Source organism: Trachurus japonicus, chromosome 9, assembly GCF_045865225.1.
Source record: "Trachurus japonicus isolate A0001 chromosome 9, Traja_1.0".
Lineage (NCBI taxonomy): Eukaryota > Metazoa > Chordata > Actinopteri > Carangiformes > Carangidae > Trachurus > Trachurus japonicus.
Window position 1 is genome coordinate 29,210,046 of NC_140915.1, and position 20,759 is coordinate 29,230,804.

At 42.1% G+C, this 20,759-nt stretch overlaps 1 protein-coding gene across 4 annotated transcripts in view; it reads right to left on the reverse strand.

Annotated features, from left to right (window-relative positions):
• pdlim2 (PDZ and LIM domain 2 (mystique)) overlaps positions 1–20,759 on the reverse strand; it is a 33,785-nt gene that overhangs the window by 12,046 nt on the left and 980 nt on the right. For 2 of the 4 annotated variants that reach the window (XM_085787251.1, XM_085787252.1), the window contains exons 2-6: positions 14,107–14,231; positions 12,060–12,211; positions 9,087–9,153; positions 8,440–8,591; positions 7,253–7,322 (exon numbers count right to left, since the gene is read on the reverse strand). In XM_085787251.1, the coding sequence (XP_085643377.1) occupies positions 7,253–7,322; positions 8,440–8,591; positions 9,087–9,153; positions 12,060–12,211; positions 14,107–14,199 (534 nt within the window). In that variant the 5' untranslated portion in view covers positions 14,200–14,231. The remainder of the gene's footprint in view (positions 1–7,252; positions 7,323–8,439; positions 8,592–9,086; positions 9,154–12,059; positions 12,212–14,106; positions 14,232–20,759) is intronic. The other 2 variants (XM_085787249.1, XM_085787248.1) reach the window with 1 other exon arrangement.

The following is a 20,759-nucleotide window of genomic DNA, read 5'->3' on the forward strand; positions in this document are numbered from 1 at the left end:
TATTTTGGGAAGCTTGGTACGGCTGTAAGAAAGTGATATAACTGCTTATTCACTGTCTCCACCACAGACATGACTGCTGAACTAAAATGAGGCAGGGGACAGCAGCAGACATCCTGGGCAGGGTAATAATCAGACTTGTGTACAGTGTTTCCTATCCAGCCGTGTGCATTGGTGGAGGTCCTGAGCAAAGACCTGAGGCTGATGGTAACCTACTCGTTATCCACTGTCACTGATAGAACCTGCCTTGTAATTATGTCTGAGCGATGCCTCATTATTGTGTCCACATTCTGTAACAAATAAAACACGATCTATGACTGAGCACAGGGCATCCTTTTATATTAAAAATTCACGTCATTAACATTCTTTACTTTTTTATTGCCTCAAATCCCACGGCAGCTGCTTTACGGAGGGTCTCAGACTAAAATGCTGATAGACTCTTCATCAAGTGGTGTTTTTTTTTTTTACACACACACATGTATCTTAAAAACAGTATTAATACACTAAAGCTATGTCTTGTTTTTGAACCTGTGGCATAGTTCAAGACATCGATGTAAAACCCTTCATAAACAGTACCAAGTTCACCCTGCAGCGTGTGGAGTAAGCTTTCGAAGACAGGCTCAAGCGTCTCAATCCTCTACAAAGGTCTCTACATATAAATTCTTGGCACAGGCTTACATAGTGCAGCATTCAATAGCACGGAATAAAGTGACAGAGTTTTGTGATGCCAGTGCTAACACCACTCCCACCTCCCACCCCCTCCATTCACCACAGCCACACATCATCAGACTGCTACAGATACAAACCATATGTCCAAGATTAGAGGCCAAATGAGCAGCAGAAAGATGAAGACAACAGGATGACTATGAACACAGAAAGTGCGGCTGTGCACTGTTGCCACTGTGAGCTATAACAGATCTACTTTTGGGCTTTTTAAAAAAATTTTTTATACCTTTCAGGCTGTGGTCTTAATTCAATATTAGTGCCAAAAAGTTTATACATAAATGCTCCAAGACATGTTTGACAACATGAACATCAGGTAACAGTTATGCTGTACTGCAGCTTTAATTTAACAACCATGATTCCTGAAGCTCAGCTTGTGATAAATGTGGATAAACCTGAATGTGTGAATTGTGGAGGAAGTACAGTAATGGCACAGTGAATACTTTCAGACCCTGAGAGAAGCCAAAGCCGTGTCATGTGATCGTAGTGTACAGTAGGTGGTCTGGGTGAGGCACTCACCTACACTGCCACCAAAAGTCAGGCACACAATGAAGAATGAATACTGAGTCTGAGCGTTTATTTATCCACGGAGGGTGCTACAAGCAACACATTTTTCATCCCTATTAAATTCCCCACAGGGCTCTGACTTGAGCAGGATATCAAGCTCATCAGACATCTGGAGTTCATTATGGTGGGACTGAGAATGCTGGACTTCATGATACTTTTAATTTATGGTCACTTGGATGCCTGTTTTCGTATGCAAAAAGACAACAACAATCAAAGACACTGAATTAAAGCCAAGTGTGCTGATTTGTTTTAACATCTCAGTGAAAACTTCTCCATAAAAAATCTCTAATAGTTAATGAGTCTAACAAATCATCACAACTTCACTAATTAAACAGAAACCATCTGGTTTGTCTCACTCTCTGGTTCACAGAGGTATAGTAACTCTACTGTACAACATTGTAGTATGACTTATAATGCAATACAATTTGATGGAGTACAGCTTAATTCTCATATTTCAACAGGAATTTCTGTTAATGGCTAAAACATAAATCTAAAATGTCAGCAAGACATCATTATGGTGTCTGAGTGTAGCAGAATTATTCTTCAGTGTTAACTGCAGATGCCATTTTACCGGCTTAACAATTATGATTTATGACCAACAAATGCAGCCATAGTAATCATTACCCTAAAACGTAGGTGTTGTCCCGTGTAAAACTAGGGGGATATATGCTGACATGTCTGTTTTTATTGGCACGGATACACTGAGGGGCAGTCATACAGGTCGTTGCCTTGACAACAACTTTTGGAATGTTGACATACTACTGAACCACCTTCGTAAACAGCAGCAAACAGTAAAAAGGCCCATCTCTCCCCGCCAACATTTCCCCATAAAACTCACACGGCCAAATGTCCCCAGGAGTGCGCCGCTCGGGGGCCTGGAAAGCACGGGGAATCAAAAGTGCCCCAGTTTGCTTTTCCACTCCAGGGGAAAGAAAAACAGGCGTGCTGATCAATCAGTGGGGATGAGGAGAGGCATGCTGCCTGCATAGTGGCCACAATGGACCCCAAGCTTAACGGCTGTGAGTCCACGTGAAGAGGCCTCACGCTGTCCAGTCACAGAGCTCACTGTGCTGAGAAGGAGAAGAAAACATCCCTCCACCGTGGCCACAGCCAGCATCTCTCCCCTGACACTGGCTTGGCTTCGAACTGCAGGGTCCTGCCAAACCAAACAGCAGCCCCACTCATGTCAATCCTGAAATAGTACATCATTCCAAGCCATCGTCGTCAAGGAAAAGATATGCATATCTGTATTTGGTGATGGAGGAGAAACCTACAGGTGAGGTATGGTTACATCTTCAGGTTTTCCATCTCGAAGGGCAAGACTTTCTCACTCTTAACCCAACAGTGCCTGCAATATATCCTTTACGTTTTGAGTCTATTTGGAAAAACATAAACTCTGTCCTGTTCCTTCAAGTCAACTCTCCACTTCTGTTGGAAAGCAATGACCGCAGCTTTGCACTCCAGTCCACCACAGCCTCCAGAATAGAGCAGGACAAAGCCAGCTGCTGGCGTGCAGGCCGGCCTGCTGAGAGGAGAACGGCTGTGAGAGAAATGTATGGGCTAGATAGAGGATGTACAGATCCTTGCTTACCATGTCCTGTCTGGATTAGAGTTCAGTGACACATGCCATACTGCCAAGGCCACTCTACCCCAATTTAGCACAGAGAGGAAAAGCTTGGTCTGCATAGACCCAAAAACTAAGCATCACCCTACAGAGGCTGACCATCCTACACTAGGAATATTTATAAAGCTGCCTTCCTAACCCAGCACAGGATCAGGGAGCCCGCTAAGGCAACCCTCAGGAACCTCAAAGTGCAACAACAGCGAACCCAGACATGGAGCCTGGTCCTAATGGCCCAGTGACGGGTCATGTCTCGTGAAAAGCAGTTTGGTTTTGGCCCTGCTCATCGCAACAGAGATCCTGTTGTGGTCACTTCTTGATGATATAAACAGATGCTCTGAATCATGATGGTGCCCGGCCAGTCCAGATACAATCTCATGCTTGGCTTTTAGGAATCCAGGATAACTTTGCTCATTTTACTAAATCCCATGAAAATGGCTGGCCACATCATGGCATGACAAAACAAAACTGCAGGGTACAATCTTACACATAATAAAGTCCACCAATGCCACTTTGGAATCACAGATGGAAACAGCCTTACAGACTGATCCTTGCCAGGGTTTCCAATGTATTTCAGTAGCAATGCATTTCAAACCTCTACAGCTGCTGGACGGTTGGGACTGTTGCTTCAGCAGAGTGGATGCTTCCTGTAACAGGGACTTGAACCCACATCTTCTGATTAAAAAGGTCACCATCCTTACTCACACTGCCCTTTGCAGCTCATTATCAAAATGTACTGTATAGATTTCCTGAAAAACATTCCCTCACATGGCCAAATGTATATGCTGGGGGAAATGTACAGGTCAATGCAGACAGAAACCAAGGGGAAAATACTTCTGCAGCCAAGGTTAGGAGGAAGGAAATAAATGTTGGATGCATTAACAAACACAAATGAAAGTAATTACCAGAGATGCTACGTGTGTAAAGTTATGTAAAATGTGTGCAAAAGACCAAGTGCATTCAAGTCAAGGATGTTTGAGAGCCAGGCCACTTTTTTTAAACATGCACTTCTTATGTTTGTGCGTGTTCTGTGTAGTGTATCTGACATTAAGACTCCATGATGAAGCACAAAAAACCTCCCTGTGTTTTTCAGCAGAGTGGCGTGATGGCCTAAGTACAGTTTGGGAATGTCAGCAGCCCCCCCTCCCTCTTCAGCTCTTCCAGCTCCCATCAGACAACGACAAGCGTTGTGACACCAGGGAAAACTCAGCACCAGCCTCCACAAGCTCTGCCATCACAGCCACTATTGTATAGGGGCTTTTTCTCAGGATATCCAAAACCCTGGAAAATGGGGGATCCTGTTGCGCATCCCACTCTCCTCACTAAGGGAGCCAAAACAGGGGTGGAAAAGCCTTTTAGGAGCTTTTCAGAGGGGCTGATCACCTGATACAGCAGCACTCTGCACCTCTCAGACAGGACAGAGGCCCTTGTCATGGAGGCTCCACATCTCAGCACTCACTGGGCTGCTGTGTCCCTGCCAGCCCCAGCAGCATAATACACAGTGTGCCCATGGAAGGCCTCTCTCCAGCCATTTCCCCACTGAGCGCTCTGAAAGAACTGCACTCACTAATCACAGCGCTGTGGCAGGAGGCTCGTCACCGCTTTAAAACCAGGGTAGACATCCCTTGGAGGAAGGGGTCAGCCAAAACCCAAAATTCTCATCCACTAGGCTTCATGACTGTAAACACCGGGCTGTCGAGGCAAAGACCGCAGAGCAACCAATCCAGATCAGCTTTTAAATCAGAAGAAAGCACATTCTATTAATAATATTTACATATTGAATGAACAATTAAAAATGGTGGAGAAAAAACAAATTGATATTGGAGTAGTGCAGAAAGAAGGAATGCAATGTCTCTCAGACAATACAAATTCCACCATAAAAATAATGAGGAATAGGGAGAATTTAGGAATGGTAAGAAGAATGGGAGAACGGGCGACTCCATAAATACCACAAACATGCGAGGCCGTCCCAGATGGACAGGCATGACAGGAGCAAGTTCATTCCTAGAGGCTCAGTGATGGAGCTCTGAGCCACAACATAGCTCCTAATGTGTTTCTTGGTTGGCCAATACGGAAGTTTGCCCCACCATGGTTTGCTGGCCGCAGCCTCACTATAACTCCACAGTGGCTTTTTGAATGTGGTTTTGGACTGATGAAAAAGAAAAAAAAGCAACTACAACAGAGGGTTGTAGTGCATCCAGTGATAAACCTACAATGTAATATCAGTGAGCATTCAACTTTTGCAGGCTATTGTACCATTTAGCCAAAGAGCTGGACCTGACAAACTCACTGTAATTTAATCTATGCTCCAGAAATTTGGCACTCTCATCTCACAGGAAACAAAACTGAAGCAGCACAGGAAAGATGATCAGACCGTTAGCTCCAAATGCTGAGACATTTAGCTCCCACAATACAAAAGCATCATTGGTTAAATTGAGCCTGCCAGGTAAATGCACTCAGGAACAACGGAAAATAACTTGATGAAATAATCAAGCCACAGAAGACCTGCTCTTTGTGACTTTCCAAAAAATGGTGGACTATCGCTTAAAAAAACTGTGGAAGTGGAGTTTTGAATGATTTATTATAATATTATATTATTTCCAGCCAAGAGAGACCCAATGCATAAGCCAACTAACTTCCAAGGGTAAGGGCTTGACACTAGACAGCTCTATCATCTCAGCTGTCTGTTGGAGGAGTCACTTGACCTAGTGGTCATCACTGATTCCTCTCTACACACACACAGATGTCCTGCCAATGTCCTAAAACAACTAGAAAGGAGACTATGTCATAAGACCAAAAAAAAAAAAAAAGTTGGGGGACTGTCTTGCATTTCTTGAGACTACATTTTGCTGTGACCAGATTTCATGAGGCATGACTGACAGAGGTATTTTATTTCCATAGAGACTAGTCCAAACTGTTCAATATAAAGTAATAACATTCTCAGGAAACCTACTGGGACCGCGGTTACATCATGGCAACACTGGCTCATGTTTCTCCCAGTGTGAAAAGATCAAAAACCACTGTGATGCAAGACCGCTCTCAGAGACTGGACACGTCCGTGAGTGACAGTCCATCTGAATCCTATTTAACATGTAAACAACACAAAGAATCCCAAACTCGAAGAGAAACTTTAAAAATGGACCTTCTCAGTGAGCGGCCTCTTAGAAGGGACACTTGAATGTTTTCAAGTTCAAACCTCTGCATATTTATCTAACTTTATGTAATGTCCAGAGTTATAAAAATGGCTGGAATTCCTCATGTCGTTACAAAAGGTCTTGTATGTTTTTTCCCGCTCTGTCATCTCACATGTTCGGTCCTCAGTGGGACCCAGGCTTGAGACTAAGCATGTAGGCATAGCTCAAATAGCTCATGATGAACTTTCCCACAGCATTTTCTCTCTTTAACTCACTGAAGTCTTTCCAGACGCCCGAGTCCCCCCCTCCCCTGTTTTGGTGCTGGAATGGTAAATAAGTACAGCATAGTTTAGCTGCAGTCTTATGATGACCTCAAGTCTGTTTTTTACCACTCACCATATTTTACTGCTTGCCGAGACTAATGGGTCTCCATTCAGACAACTAAAAGGTTAAGGCCATTGTTTTTAAGGAAAGTAATCTCTTTTTTCTTGGGAGCAGGCTGTGAATGAAACAGCTCCAGACTGTTGTTCGTCTTAATGTCAAATATTTTTAAAGAATGACCTTTTTAGTTTATGCACTCCCTGCTGTAAAAATGTCAAAACCTCTTCATATCCTGACTCCACTGTGAACTCCACATACAGCACACCCGAGTCTACACACCCTCAGTAGGGCATCTTCTGTGGCATCGGAGTAACAATTCAAGAGGAAAGGCTGAGAATTCAGATATGTTATTCTAACAGCCGAGGGCAGAGCAGTCAAAATAAATACATTTCACAGAGAGGTACAGCGAGAACAAAAACCTTCAGCTGTACTGTCTGAGTGAACTCCAGCCTGAAACTGTAGCTACAGATGAACGACGGACAGACTTTTGGAGGACATGTGCACGTATTTGTCCAGTTTACTACTCCATCATACACTAAAAAGTATGTGATCCATGCACCCAGACAATAACCTCGACTCCAAACTATCATATATCTCCATGCAAAATATGTGTGACAGAATTCACACCAGGTCACCTGAGGTACAGTTTTCACTGGTAGTACCTTCACGCTCACTCAGAACCAGATGTCCCCATCTAACCTAAGACATTTTATAGTTCAGCTTCAGAGTTTGACCATCCATATGGTTGGCAGCATTTGACTGAAAATCAGCTAAAATCCTGCTTTAAAAGCTGCAGTTAAAAATAAAACTAGATTTATTTGAAACCAACCTGTGACAGTGGTCTGGACAGCCTGTGACTTGGACTCTTTTCCTCTGGAGACCACGAGCGCAGCTGGACACTATAATATAAAGATGACAGAGACTCAGTGATGAATGTGTAATTATGTTGCTCATTTCCAAGTGTGTGTGTAAGGCTATTGTGGCTATTGGACAATATTGGATTTCTAGATGACGTGATGTAAAATTGACACAGAAGAATTAATGTATGACATAAAATTGCAGAGAAGTTAAATGGTTTCACCACATCACCAACCTCTTGGTGATAACTTCATAAAACACATGTGACGTCACGTGCAGCATTATATGATGGCATAGATTTCAGTGTTTGAGTGAAAACAAACAAAAAAAAGACATAAGCACAAGGCAGGAAACTTCATCAGTCCAGACACAGGAGAAAATTTAGGTTTGAACTGTGACCTAAAAACAGTTGTTCATTAGAGTCAATGGCCATGCATAGAGAAGGCATGGTGAACGTTCCACATTCTGCCTTTTGTTTAAGTGAATGCAAACGGTGGAATGTGATACCCTGTGCATATCCTTTGTTACTACAGTACAATCCCATGGCTCCACTTTCTGTCTGTTATTCCCATACCTATTGACTCGGAGGCTGTTGTGGAGTCAAGAGAGCACTTGTTGAGGCCTTTTGTCCAGTTTTAAGCCTGTTTAAACGGCAAATGAACAAGTTTCTGAAAGGAAAAACCCTGTCCATCTAAAATGTCAAGCTCAAAAATGTCTCAAGACTTCATTTTAGACCATGTTCACACCAAAAGCATTAGCTTCAATCTCATCTTGCAGGTTGACTTTTAATCATACGGTACAGTATGATTTACAAGTAACCTGACTGCATGTGTGTGACTTCAGACTGTCCTTTGCTTAATCCTTTGCTTTCACTACATCACTGGTAAACACAGTTATACTGTAGGAGTTGACACAGCAGCAAACACAAGACCAACAATTTAATGGTTTTGATCATTTTTCAAAAGTTTCCAAACTTTGAAGTGTAGTGTGGATCCTTCGGTTTAAGCAAAGTTAAAGGGAGAAGGAGGTCTCTACCCAAAACATGTTTTTGACTAACTTGAACACAAATTACTGCATTATATCAGACATGCATTCAATTCAAACTTGATCTACATGCTTGGATTTAGCAATGATTTACACCGAGGCTAATGGAGCTACCTCTTATTGATGGTGGGTGTCAGCCTCTCCCTCTTGCCGTCCGGGCTGGCAGGAGGATCTGGTGAATACGGTCCGGGAGACAGGGATGCAGGGCTGGAGATCGTATACTCTCTATAGTTCTGATTCTCGTCTCGACTCACTATTACAGCCTCCTACAAAACATCACATCAGAGGAATGTTACTGCATTAGTATCAATTGAATGTAACTTGATCCTACTGAAAGGCTTAAGTGAGAGGCATAATGAACACCTGCAAGAATGTCAACACGAGTGGGTACACAGAAATAAATGTATTTTGTCTACTGACTCAGTGTCACCAAGTACTAGAAGTTGGTTCATTTGAACTCATGTCAATAAAACACAGGAACAAGCACTAAACTACTGCCATGTCTTGTATTGCTTCCATCCTGAGAACAGTAAAATAAAAAAGATATGTACAAAACAGATGTGTGCAGTAGCGGAAATGAAGCAGAATATTCTGTGTAGTCAAAACAACACATTATCCAAATAAAACAGGCTCTTGTGAACAATGCTGTGGAAAAGGAAAAAAAATCTAGTTCAGTTCTCAACACCAATGTAGTGTATGATGTCTAATAATCAAAACAGACTGTAGATTGATCAAAGCTCCTGTGGAGCTGCAGCACTGACCTGGAAGCGTCCAGTGAGCTGTTCAGGTGTGCTGAGGCCATTGGTCTGTCGGTTGGAAGGATCAGGTCTTAAGACAGAAAACGACAGAAATCAAATTACCGTCAACATTGGTGATTTTGGACTATCCAAAATTTCATTTTCCATCTATGTAGTGAGTGGAATGAAGTCTGATCCCATTACTGCTGAATTCCAAAAAGGGAAAAACACAAAAATCATCTGAGGCTGGAAGAGAGTTCATGTTAAATAAACAACCATTGAATTCAAACTCCCTCTAAATCACATTTACACACAAGCTGATGAACATCAAAATATGTAATATCATGTTCAAGAATGTGAAAGGAAAATGCTGAGTGAAGGAAAAACAATCCAGTTTCAAAGAGTTATGAGTCTTTAACTTTATTTGAAAGTAGGGATAGAAAAAATAAAATCATTTATTTTGACATTCCTATTGCTAATGCTCTGGCAAGTATCCAAATACTTTTTCCATGAATCTTGGAGATTAGTGCAAAAGATGAGTACTGTATGCTCTGAAATCTTGTCTTTCAAACTAGTCACTTTTGCTTTACTTAAATAGAAAACACATTCTGTAAGCAATTCCATCATTGAATTTGGAGGGGAAAATATGGGCAGTATAAGCGCCAGTACAAACACAAAGTGCCCCCCTGGCTGCAGGGCCAGAGGCTGACTGGCTCTGGTTGAGCCTGGGGTAATGAGGCACATAGAAAGGCCTGGATGCCTGTGGTAAATCACCCAGAAACACACCTCTCGTGGCCTGGGCTCCACATACTATGTGCAGAAGAGACATGGCAAGAAGACAGAAACTGATACATCAGCCCTAAGACATTTGTTCCTCTAGGAGAGATATTAATGTGGCAGGCCTGAAAAACTCATTTCGAAACAGGAACAGCACAGCTGAAAATGCTCACCTTAAAAATTCACTTCCTACATCAACATCGGAGTCTTCAAACAAGGAGAAATATTTTAGATTGGTGGTCGGATCAGTGTCTAGTCTAGACGCAATGACCTGTGGTTACAGGTTTCCTTTACAGAAGAATTTCTGGTCAAAATGCTGACTGACTTTATACCACAGAGAAGTGAAACTGACTTAAAAAAGCACCTGAAACCCTTAGTTGATATAACCTGTTCACAGCTGTCATGGACAGGACTTTTCACACTCAGCCGCTCGAGGCAGATTTTTAAAAAGTGTGCAGTATAAAAATACCTCCTCATTCTGAAACTGAAATATTTAAACACTTAATATTGACCAGGGGTCAAATGATTTAAATCAAGTGCACATATTTTGTGTCAAGCTCCGCCCCGTGTTAAAGAAGTGTGCAAGCTGCTTTAAAGGACTGGACATTATTTGAACATTTTCAATTCCTTGTTAAAGTGATATATTTTCTACCTTTTAGAAAAATAATCACACATTCCTACAATACCCTGTAATTCATATCAAGACAAAGTTCAATGATCTTGACTACTACACTAACACACACACACACACACAAAAACACCCGAAAAGTGCCCAGAAACTTAATGGCAACTTGTGGTACATCACTGACTTCCTTCCTGCTGCTTACCAATGGAGAACAGTTCAAAGTAGTGCAGTCAGTGTGAAAGTGCTGAGCTGCCATGACAAACATCATACGAGCCTAAGTGTTCTGAAAATCTTTGCTGATTAAACAGAATAATGCCTCATTCTGGATGCACACACACATAAGCAGCACATGCATGCATTTCTCATTATCACACTACCAAAAAGGAAAATCAGGGAGAAGCAATAGGATCAGAATGACAAACGCTTTGGGAAACCTGGCATCATCCGAAAGGGATCAATGAACAATTAAGTCCAATCAAGAGGCTGCAAACAAAGCCCAACTAATACGTTTTCAGGGATAATTACACCAAAGACAGCAACTGCTTTGAAAAATATCCTTAGTTTGCTCATTCTAGATACTACACATGCACAGTAAACTGCTGCTTCTGTACATAGGAGTAGACAGTACATCTAAAAACAACACTTCTCCACTCTGGAGATGGGCTGATGCCAGCTTCTTTCAGTGGGCAACACCATCTGTGTGATGACGGTCAGTACCCACATCACTGCCGTTTTGATGACGATAAACTGCCAACCAGATGTGGAGCTGGAAAAAGGGAGTGATCTCAACTAAACAACGGACAAATTAAACATTACAGTTTGTGCTACTCAGTTTACAGACCTCATAAGAGTTTGTTTGAACATAATTCAAACAGGCAATATGCTTGATGAGTAGCATTAAAACAGGAGCCTGTGAGGTGCATGAGAGACTAGGTGCTGAGAATCGCCAACAGTTAACAGAATGGGATTAAAGGCATGGCAGAGATACACAGTGGCATTGTCCAGGGCAGGGAAGGAGTAATGGTGTTGTTTCTGGCTTGGTGGGAGACATGAGGTCAGCTGGGAAAAATTCACTCACATGGACATAGGACATCCAAGGAGGAAGTATGTGAGAACATACAGTATGTGCGTGAGAGGGCGTGTGCGTGTTAATGTGTGCGTCTGTGTGACTGAAAAAGAAGAAAAAAAATGTGACAAGAGGCGACAGCGACAAGAAATAAGAATTTAGGGAGGACCTTTAATCAAAGTGCCAGCCAAGAGCAGTCCTGACTCAAAGGAAAAGCTTTGTAGTGGTAAACTCCCTGTCATCCAAACAAGGTCTTGGCAAATCTCAAAACAAGGTTTATTAAGGAGGCTCAGGGACGGGAACAGTGTGGCTCTCATACATGCTGGCATTTCCCCTGATTACAATCACTTGTTTTGTTTGTACAGTGCTTGTATGATAAAGTTTAAGTCAGTGTAGAGGAAGACAGCAGCTGGGGGACTGCGGTCTGGGCACAAACACAGAGAATCAGGGACATGTATATGCATGGGCTTTGCTGCAGAGGGTTGCATAGCACTGTATTTGTATATAATGAGACTGCAGGCCTTCATACCTCTCCACCATGAGCTGCAGTTGAGTCTTGGAGCTCTTGATCTTGTTCTGAGCCTCCACATTCAGCATGTCGGCCGTATTTTCCCCATTGATCTCCAAGATAATGTCACCAGGTTGTAGGTCTGCCTGCTCTGCCTTGCTGCCCCCGTTGACCTGTGGAACAGAAGAATGAGCTGCAGTGAGCTGCTACTGGCCCCAGGTCATGCTCTGAAAATACCACTTTATGGATCCTACCCATCTGGCAAGTAAAGACAGCTTTGTATCTTATGGCTGCTACAATTTGTCAGTGACTTTAACAAATGAGTAAATGAGAAAAGGTGTCGACAAGTTGACAAACTGTCTCTCTCTACAACTCATAACAGTCAAAGCAAATACCAACAGACGCCAAAGTGTTTCAAACACACATGGAACGAGGCAGTGACGGTCAACAGTGGACAGATTCATGACACCCTTGGGGAGAAGTCATTAGTGTGACACTACTTGATGGTTTGACTGGGCCTGACCTTTGAAACTGGCCTCACTGCGTGTCAAAGCCAATACTATACCACCACATCAGAGTGAATTCCACACTAATGGGTGAAAACATAATGTCCAAGCCACCAGCCTCTGCTTGGTTCCTCTGTCTCAGGCTTATGCACCAAAACACACACAGGCTTATTTATAACAAAGGCCAAAATCAGGAGGTTGCTGCTGCAACTGTTTTAACTTCAGTATAACATTTGCAATGAAAAGCACTTGCATTCCAATCGAAAACAGAGGGGTAATAAAGCAAAGAATGCAAACCAAAATAAATACTGAGGTAGTCAGTGACGATGGGAGTCTTTCCTGCATCTCAAGAGGAACAACGGATGCAAAGAGAATGCCAGTCAAGTGGCTGATTGTAAGTTTAGCCAAGCAAGGGGGCAGAGGTACCATGTTTGTGGGCTCACTCGAGAGGCAATTAAGCGTTGCTGTGGTGACCCACAATAGTGCGTGCCTTTTCTGATCAGGACACGCCTGGTTTCACATAAACTAAGAGCAGTTGGGGTTCTTTCTTTTCCAGGGTCTGCGCCCGAGAGAAACAGGGGCAAGCTATCTTTCAGGCCAACAGGAATAAAAGAGGGCATCGATGTCGTCTCCGTGCCAAGCGACATTCAGATGGTTCAAATCTACAGCTGCTTAGCTGTGGAGACGAGCCATTTCTCAAACTGGACTTTGGAAAACAATTTCAGTGATGAAGTTTCTCTCCCAGCAGGAATCCCTGACACTTCACAGAACCCGTTTGATATTTGAGACAAGCAAACATGTTGGTGTTGTTTACCAGACAGCAGTAACAAAATCAGAGTTGAAACCCATTATTCAAGAGAAGACCTGTTTTTCTAGCATATGTTGTCAAGAGGGGGCAAACAATAAAAGCCTTTAAAAGGGCCTTGAAATTTAAGCCATTTGGAGCTGGGATGGCCGGCCATGTTTTTCCCATAATTTATCCTTTATGGCCTGAGGAGCTAAAGGGTAGCACCCACTGGAAAATCCAGGCTGAGGTGATAATAAAGGACCAGGATGTGGAGTGGGCAGAGCTGGGTGTCTCTGGCATGCAGGAGTCTGAGCAACATTTCCTGGTGGTGTTTACTGCCTGCTGTCTGCTTACAGTGGCAATATTTCCGCCTCTTCTAATACGGCTCTCTCATTTTATTTTTCAAACAGTGAATGGTAAAATATGCACAGTAAAAACAAGTTGCACGTGCTAAAGTACAAATTTAATGATGCACGTGGTAATACACGCACTCTGGGACCAGGATCCCCCTCAACTCCCACCACAACTTCCACTGTAACTGTAATCAGTGGTTTCCTTCTAATGTAATCCACTTCCATTCTATTCTAACGGCTTCGGTAGTCAAGGAAACAGGTATGAAGCAGCTATGGACACAAACAAAGACAAGAAAAGAGTCGTAGTGAAGAGGAAGTTGACTTTACATGACATGCCATTACAGACTGTTTTGACAAAAACAGAGGATATGGTTTGATAAGGTGTGACGAGGTTCAGCAGCAGGGCAGCTGCTGGCGAGTACCTTTGATACTGTTATGGCCTTCTTAAAGTCCCTTCCTCCAAATATTCTGAAGCCCCATGGTGAAGGACCAATCAGGTTCACTGTCAGCGCCATTGATCCGGTCAGCACAGTCACTTGTCAAAACCCTAAGAAAAAAAAAGAAAGAGAGCAAGGGTGAACATAAGATTGAGTGTGAGTACTATGTAGGACCTAAACATGTGTATGGCTGAATATTTTCATCAGAGCCACGTGTTTCTGCCATCCAAGCTTCACATTAGATCAACAGGTGAAGAATGAACATTTGCATAAGCTGCCTTTCATCTGCGGCAACACTTCGCTTCCATTGGCCTAAGTCCCTTTGACATGAATTGTGTAACCACATCAAATAGGAATGGGAGGAATCTGAAACCAAAGACACATGACTAACATTGCTAAAGTGCCTACAAAGCCAGAGAGTTTCATTAAATCCAAATGCTCTTTCAAGACAAAGAAACCCAAACAAAAAAAATTGAGCACGCACCGTATACGAGGAACTTGACGTCTCATTATGTTAAACTGCGACCACTGACTAAAATGTTATTGTATACAGTATAGTGGTGTAGTATGATTTATGACAAGCAGTAAGGTGGTGCTTTAGGTCCAGTTTATGAGAGAAAAGGCAACACAAATAAACTTGCCCTGCAGTTCTGTTGATATGTTTTGTAAATCTGCAGTTCTTTCATGGATATTTTACAAATGCATGGTGAGGGTTTACACAGAAATACAGATGCGGCCTTCCACAAAGTCTGTTTTAAATTTTTTAAACCAAATCATTGAAAATGCCAATGTGTAGTGAAACCATATGAGGAGTTTTCTATTCTTGTCAAGTGACATTTCAAGAAGGGAATTAATGCAATATTAGGGAAGAACAAATTATACTGAAACATCATCCATTTTCCATGTGGGACAAATAAGTTAATATGAACAATATTTGGGGGTTTATAGTCAGCGTTGTTTATGATATTGGATGACGTTTTATCTATTACATATTTAGACAGACGCATGAAAGAATAGAAGAGAGACAGATCCCCCAGATGCTGAACTTTAATTACTGGTTAGAAGGGAGCTTTTAAAATATTACATAATTCTAATTGGTGATGACAGTGTGACGTATGCTACCGTCTGTGGTATGTAGATTTCCGCCAGAAGTATCTCCATTGACCTGGCAATGATTATTGAGTATCCAGTTCTATGTCACTTGACATTAAACACGTCATGATAAAAGTTCCCACATCTTCTGAGGTTGTTCTTGAGTTCTTCTATGTACAGTTCACTCAGTGTAAAACTCTCCTTATGTTGTTGGGGTGAATATGATAGATACACTCAGCAAGGTGCTAAACAGTAATCAAATATAATGCATAATGTATGATATAATGTAATACAGACGTTGGCAAGAAGGAAATATATAACATTTACAATGAACCTTTAATTGTTTAAGATGGATGGTCTCTACAGCAAGAGTTTCCATTATGTCACTGAGCAGAGTCCCAAATAATCATCTAAACTGTCGGAATTAGCATTTATACAATCTTGTAAAATATTAGTGGGCCAAAGCCAGAGCACACAAAGCTTAAAATGTAATTAAATATTTATGTTCACTTGAGGTAAATGTGTGATTGTGTGGCCAGGTTACTCAGACTCTACTCATAGTTGTAGAGGCGGTTTGTCTTCTGTGTGACTGCATGTGGAGACACAAGGCTCTGTAGGAGACAGTGATGATGAGATGAGCGCTTATGGGTTCGTAAACACATCAACACCTGCACACTGCAAACACATACAGAGCCACTGTGTCTCTGATGAAAATGCACCTTACAGCAAAACTGTGCTTTAATTTTAGCTGACAACATTTAGTCTAACAAGTAATATATAGGTGTGCCTCGGGTGATGACATAACGGAATTAAGTATGGACTACTTCTTTCAGAAAAACAGTTTTCCATTATCTGCTGCTTAACTCACCACACAAAGCCAGGTGTTGCATTAACCTCTGAGCAAAATGTGCAGAACTTGCACCTCAGTAACTTTTACAAAATAGATTTTCTATTTTCAGATCAAAACAAACTGCACATGAATTGTTTTTGAGGATGCCAACCTTTCATACATACACTATAGTTAAGAATAACATCTTCTTTACTTGCACCCATCAGCTGATCCTGGGTTAATGTCTTCAGATGCCACAAAGAGTTTAACATGATATTGCAGGTTGATAAGTGTTGCACATGCTGACGTGCACTATGGCCAACTATGTAAAAGATAATCTTACTCAATGTCCCAATGACAAAAGCCTGTCAATGATAAGAGATAGTACATTATAATAATATAAACTTATCAAAGATCCTGATGATGCAAGGATGGAGCAAGACAAAAGTGAATCTAGGACATCAGCCACGCTACTCCCCTAAATCCCTCCTAACACTGGCCCATTTCATTGTCTGCACATTCCATAAGTGTTTGGGACGAGCGATTCATTCCCAGTTACTCATTAACAGTCTGGGCCAATTAGCAGGGTTACTGGGCTCACCAACATTAGGGTCTCTTAATTGCTGTGGCCTCCCAAATTGAGTGCAGTTGTGATAATGACAGGGAGCAGCTGCCCTAAAGTTTCTCAGCCTCTGGGGGTGTCAATTACTTCCATGAGCCTCTGCAGCTTCTCCTGTAGAAGAGTACCATTATCAACCAAGCACCCTGGTAATTCTCCAAGTAAACAACCACTGTTCACATCATAAAAGGTGCTTGTGGTGTATAGCGTCAAAGTGAAAGGATGTGGCACAGCTAACAAACAGCGGAGAAGAAAAACAACAGTGGTACCGAGGATAAGTGGCTGCCACTCATGGGCTTTGATTGATTGGCTGATGATGAGGTTTTAGGACTGCACTGATGCTCACATAAAACAAAGTGCTGAACTGAGATTGATGAAACCTCTCTATCACACAAAAGTGCTGCTGGGCAGCTGCCAATTTACATAAAAGGTGAATTCTGTTCTGGTGACATCTCGTCGTTTGTGCTGGCAGGCCAAATGTGGCAACACGATTCAACCCACCTAACACAATGAGAAGAATTCCAGTCATGAAGTCATTTTTGTGGCTCACAGTTCAGCATCAGTTGCAGGATGTGAGGAGAATGTGCGTGAGGAGAATGGAAACTGGTACTGTAACTGTAGTGAAATACTCTCACTTCCGACCACTACAATAGACAGGTTTATGACTTTGCTTGCATACCTACATACCAACAAACAGTGGGGTGTCAGGTCTGATGAGCTGAAAGAGGCAGCATTCAAAATTTCTTAGACAGGTTTATCCATTGGTTCATACACCCAGTTTATTATGTACACCTTGTTGAAGCGAGGGCAGAGCCCAACAACAACACTACAATGAATCGGACATCCTGCATGCAGAGCTGTGGATTCAGCTTAACAGTAAGGTTGGTTACAGAAGACTGTGCTGTTGAAGTGCATTACAAAAGCAGTTTCTAGAACTTTGTAGTGCTGACACAATTAATTGATTGGTCGTTCCTGGGAAAATATTACCACCTACTTATGTGATTAACTAACAGCTATGGTACATTTTCAAGCAAATACTCCAAACATTATGTTGCATTCAAAAGACAGTTTGTCCAGACTGAGTGAAGGTCAGTGTTAATGCTTCCTTCAAACAAAGAAAGCAATTATCAACTTTGGCTTAAGGAAATTGTGATGTGACTTAATCACAATTCTCTGATGTTTGATCAAATAATCAAGAAAAAAAAAGTATGAAAAAAAAACTACCTTATTTTATTGGTGAGGTAATGTTAGTACATCTCATTATTTTCATTTGTCCCTCCAAGTACAGGACAGCTACGCTCTGAAGACCAACACGTTTTTCCACTACGCCACTGGAGCATAATATTACCCTGCCTTGAGGAGCTGAGTATTTTATCACTATTTTTCAATAAAAGGGTTTACTGTCACATGATGAATTACACCGATTGTTCAACAAATCAACATTTAGACCCAAATCTCTCTCAGTGCTGCTATTGTAAATATAAAGCACAGCTTGAGTTGGGTAAACAAATCAAAGGTAAAACACTCTCTCTCTCTCTCTGGGGGATGTTCAAGCATGTCATGTACGCTTTGTATGTTAAAGGCCTTTTGGCTCTTGTCACATCTGAAAGATTGACCCTACAGGCAAAATGAGATAGCAGAGGTATGAGCGGGAAGACAGGGCCCTCATAATATTGGATTCAATACTCACTGCTCCAACATGCAGGGAGCCTCAAGGGTTTCATTTACAAAGGATTTTTCATTACACACGCTCTACTTATGGTTGTATATTACATTTATTGACAGACAACACTGTCAAACTATTTTATTATCTGTTAATAACTGCAAACTGCATTTCTTATTTTTATAATTGACTCCAATTTGTCTCCAACTAGAGATAAGACATGTGCTGCACACACAAGAGTCCAACTCCCTAGTGGACAGTAAATCTGTGCGTCATTACATCAAAGCTCACACGTACACACTGTGAACACCTAGGTGATGTTAGGGTATTTACTACCATGTGTGTATTTATAGGTAAGTTTGGGTGGAGCGAGTGAAACCTGCAAACACAAGTCTGAAACTGTGCGTGCAATTTACTGGCGTATGACAAAAAGTGATGATTCATCACTGATGACTTGTTACCTCTTATCTGTAAGGTACCACAGCATAGTTATGGCAGCAGTCATGATGCAGGTCTTTGATGTAACGGCTGTTAAAGAACTATTTACCATTATATTTGACAGAGCCAATCTTAGGAATTAACACCTCATTTGATCCAAGGAATGAAACACTTGGAAAAGGTCAACTACACCAAGTCTTTACCTCTTCCCCTGAATCACCTAATTGCCTCACTGAGACAGATTTATTTCTCCTTGAACTTTGGGCCAGCCTACACTGGATGGAAACAAACGGGCTCTCTAACATGCTAATACTGAAAGAGTGGCTGATGAATATAGCAGACACAACACATTCATCTGAAATCTCTGGCTGAACTTTGATGCAAACAAACACTCAGATGAACCGCTGTGGCTGCAGGGGAATTATTCCCAGTATGATTCACACTTGTCAAAGCTCTCGCTGGTGGCCACATGCCAGTGTGATGTTTCCACAGTCCGCCTCAGTGATGGTGTCCACTGTTGACTCTATCCCTTGTGACACACCGGTCGAGATTTACCTGGACACACACCCACTGAATAAAAAGGGAGAAGAATGCACCAACTGGCCTCTCCCTGGACTGGGCAAAGTAGAAAAACATTCTGTGCATTCTCCAAAATCACACCCATTTTGTCATTAGTGGATATAACAGCAGTCACTAGGGAGATGAGAACATATCAAACAATAACACATGATGTCAAAGGGGTGTTGGTAGGTGAGTTTCTGCACTGTTGGATATAGCCACTTCAGCTAATAATCAAAGGCTGAGCCATACCTGTAATATTTGTGGTCACTCCCTTTTCAGAGGAAAAACTTAGGATTCATGTTCCTGTCCAGCTCCATGATGTAATGTAGTCATAAAATGTTACATAATCTTAACTACTACACTATAAAGAGATGATTTCACATCAGTTTCTGAAATCCCCTTATCACTATGCTGCTTGAGTGGACTGGTTTGTGTTTACTGTGAAGTTTAGTTGTTAACAAGACAAAGACACAGTGGTACTGTCTCCACTTATCTCCCTCTGCATCATCATCATCATCATCTGGAGATCATGTTACTGCTGTTCACACTGAACAGACTGCACACTCTGCTGCTTGGCAATCAGGACAGTTCACCACATCCTCTGCACGCACCATTGGGCTCTCCTCACAAAAAGGCGCGCAACCAAGCACCACTCTGTTCATTAGATGCACCCTCTCAAAATACATGGTGTGATCATGCACCTCTGTGAGAAACTGATGCTTAGTGAGAAACTGGCATCCTCTCTCACACAAGCTGCTGCTTCTACAAAAACTGGTGTGATGTTAAAGAAATGACAGTCAAACCGATCCTGCAAAGCCTCTGCCTCAGCTAAAACCGAAAACCACACTTCTGTGAGACAGGAGCCAAAAAAAAATCCCTTTCATCATGCATTTAACTGATTATACTGACTTCCTGCATAACTGTGCACATGTTCATCACACGGTAAAGCTGCCTGTTAAAGGCCCTGAACTGAACTGAAGACATAGTAAGATTCAGGAAAACTCAGAAGAAGACTAAAATGTTCTTTTGCTTCAACCTCAGTGCAATTGTAAAAACAAACATTTCTCCGAGTTAGAAGGTAACCAGCTGGCCATTTCCCTGTTTTCTCAAAAGCCACTGCTTTGCAGCAAAATTACAGTGGTGTGTTTTTGGTTCCTGGATGGCTTTATCCTGTCTGAGCAACAACATAGTGTTCTCCCGCTCTCTCCCTCTCTCTCTCTCTCACACACACACACACAAAAAAGCAAAGCCATCAGGAAACCAACACAATCTAAAGTGAGAGGAGGGTAGGTAGGCAGAGCACACACATGAAAGGCACTTCAGGCACAGGCACAATGGAGAAGTTACACAAACAGCAGGCGATGGGGGGTTTGGGAACATAAGGGTTTCACCGGGACTGTTCTGGATTACACATGAGACAGCTCAAGTAGTTACCC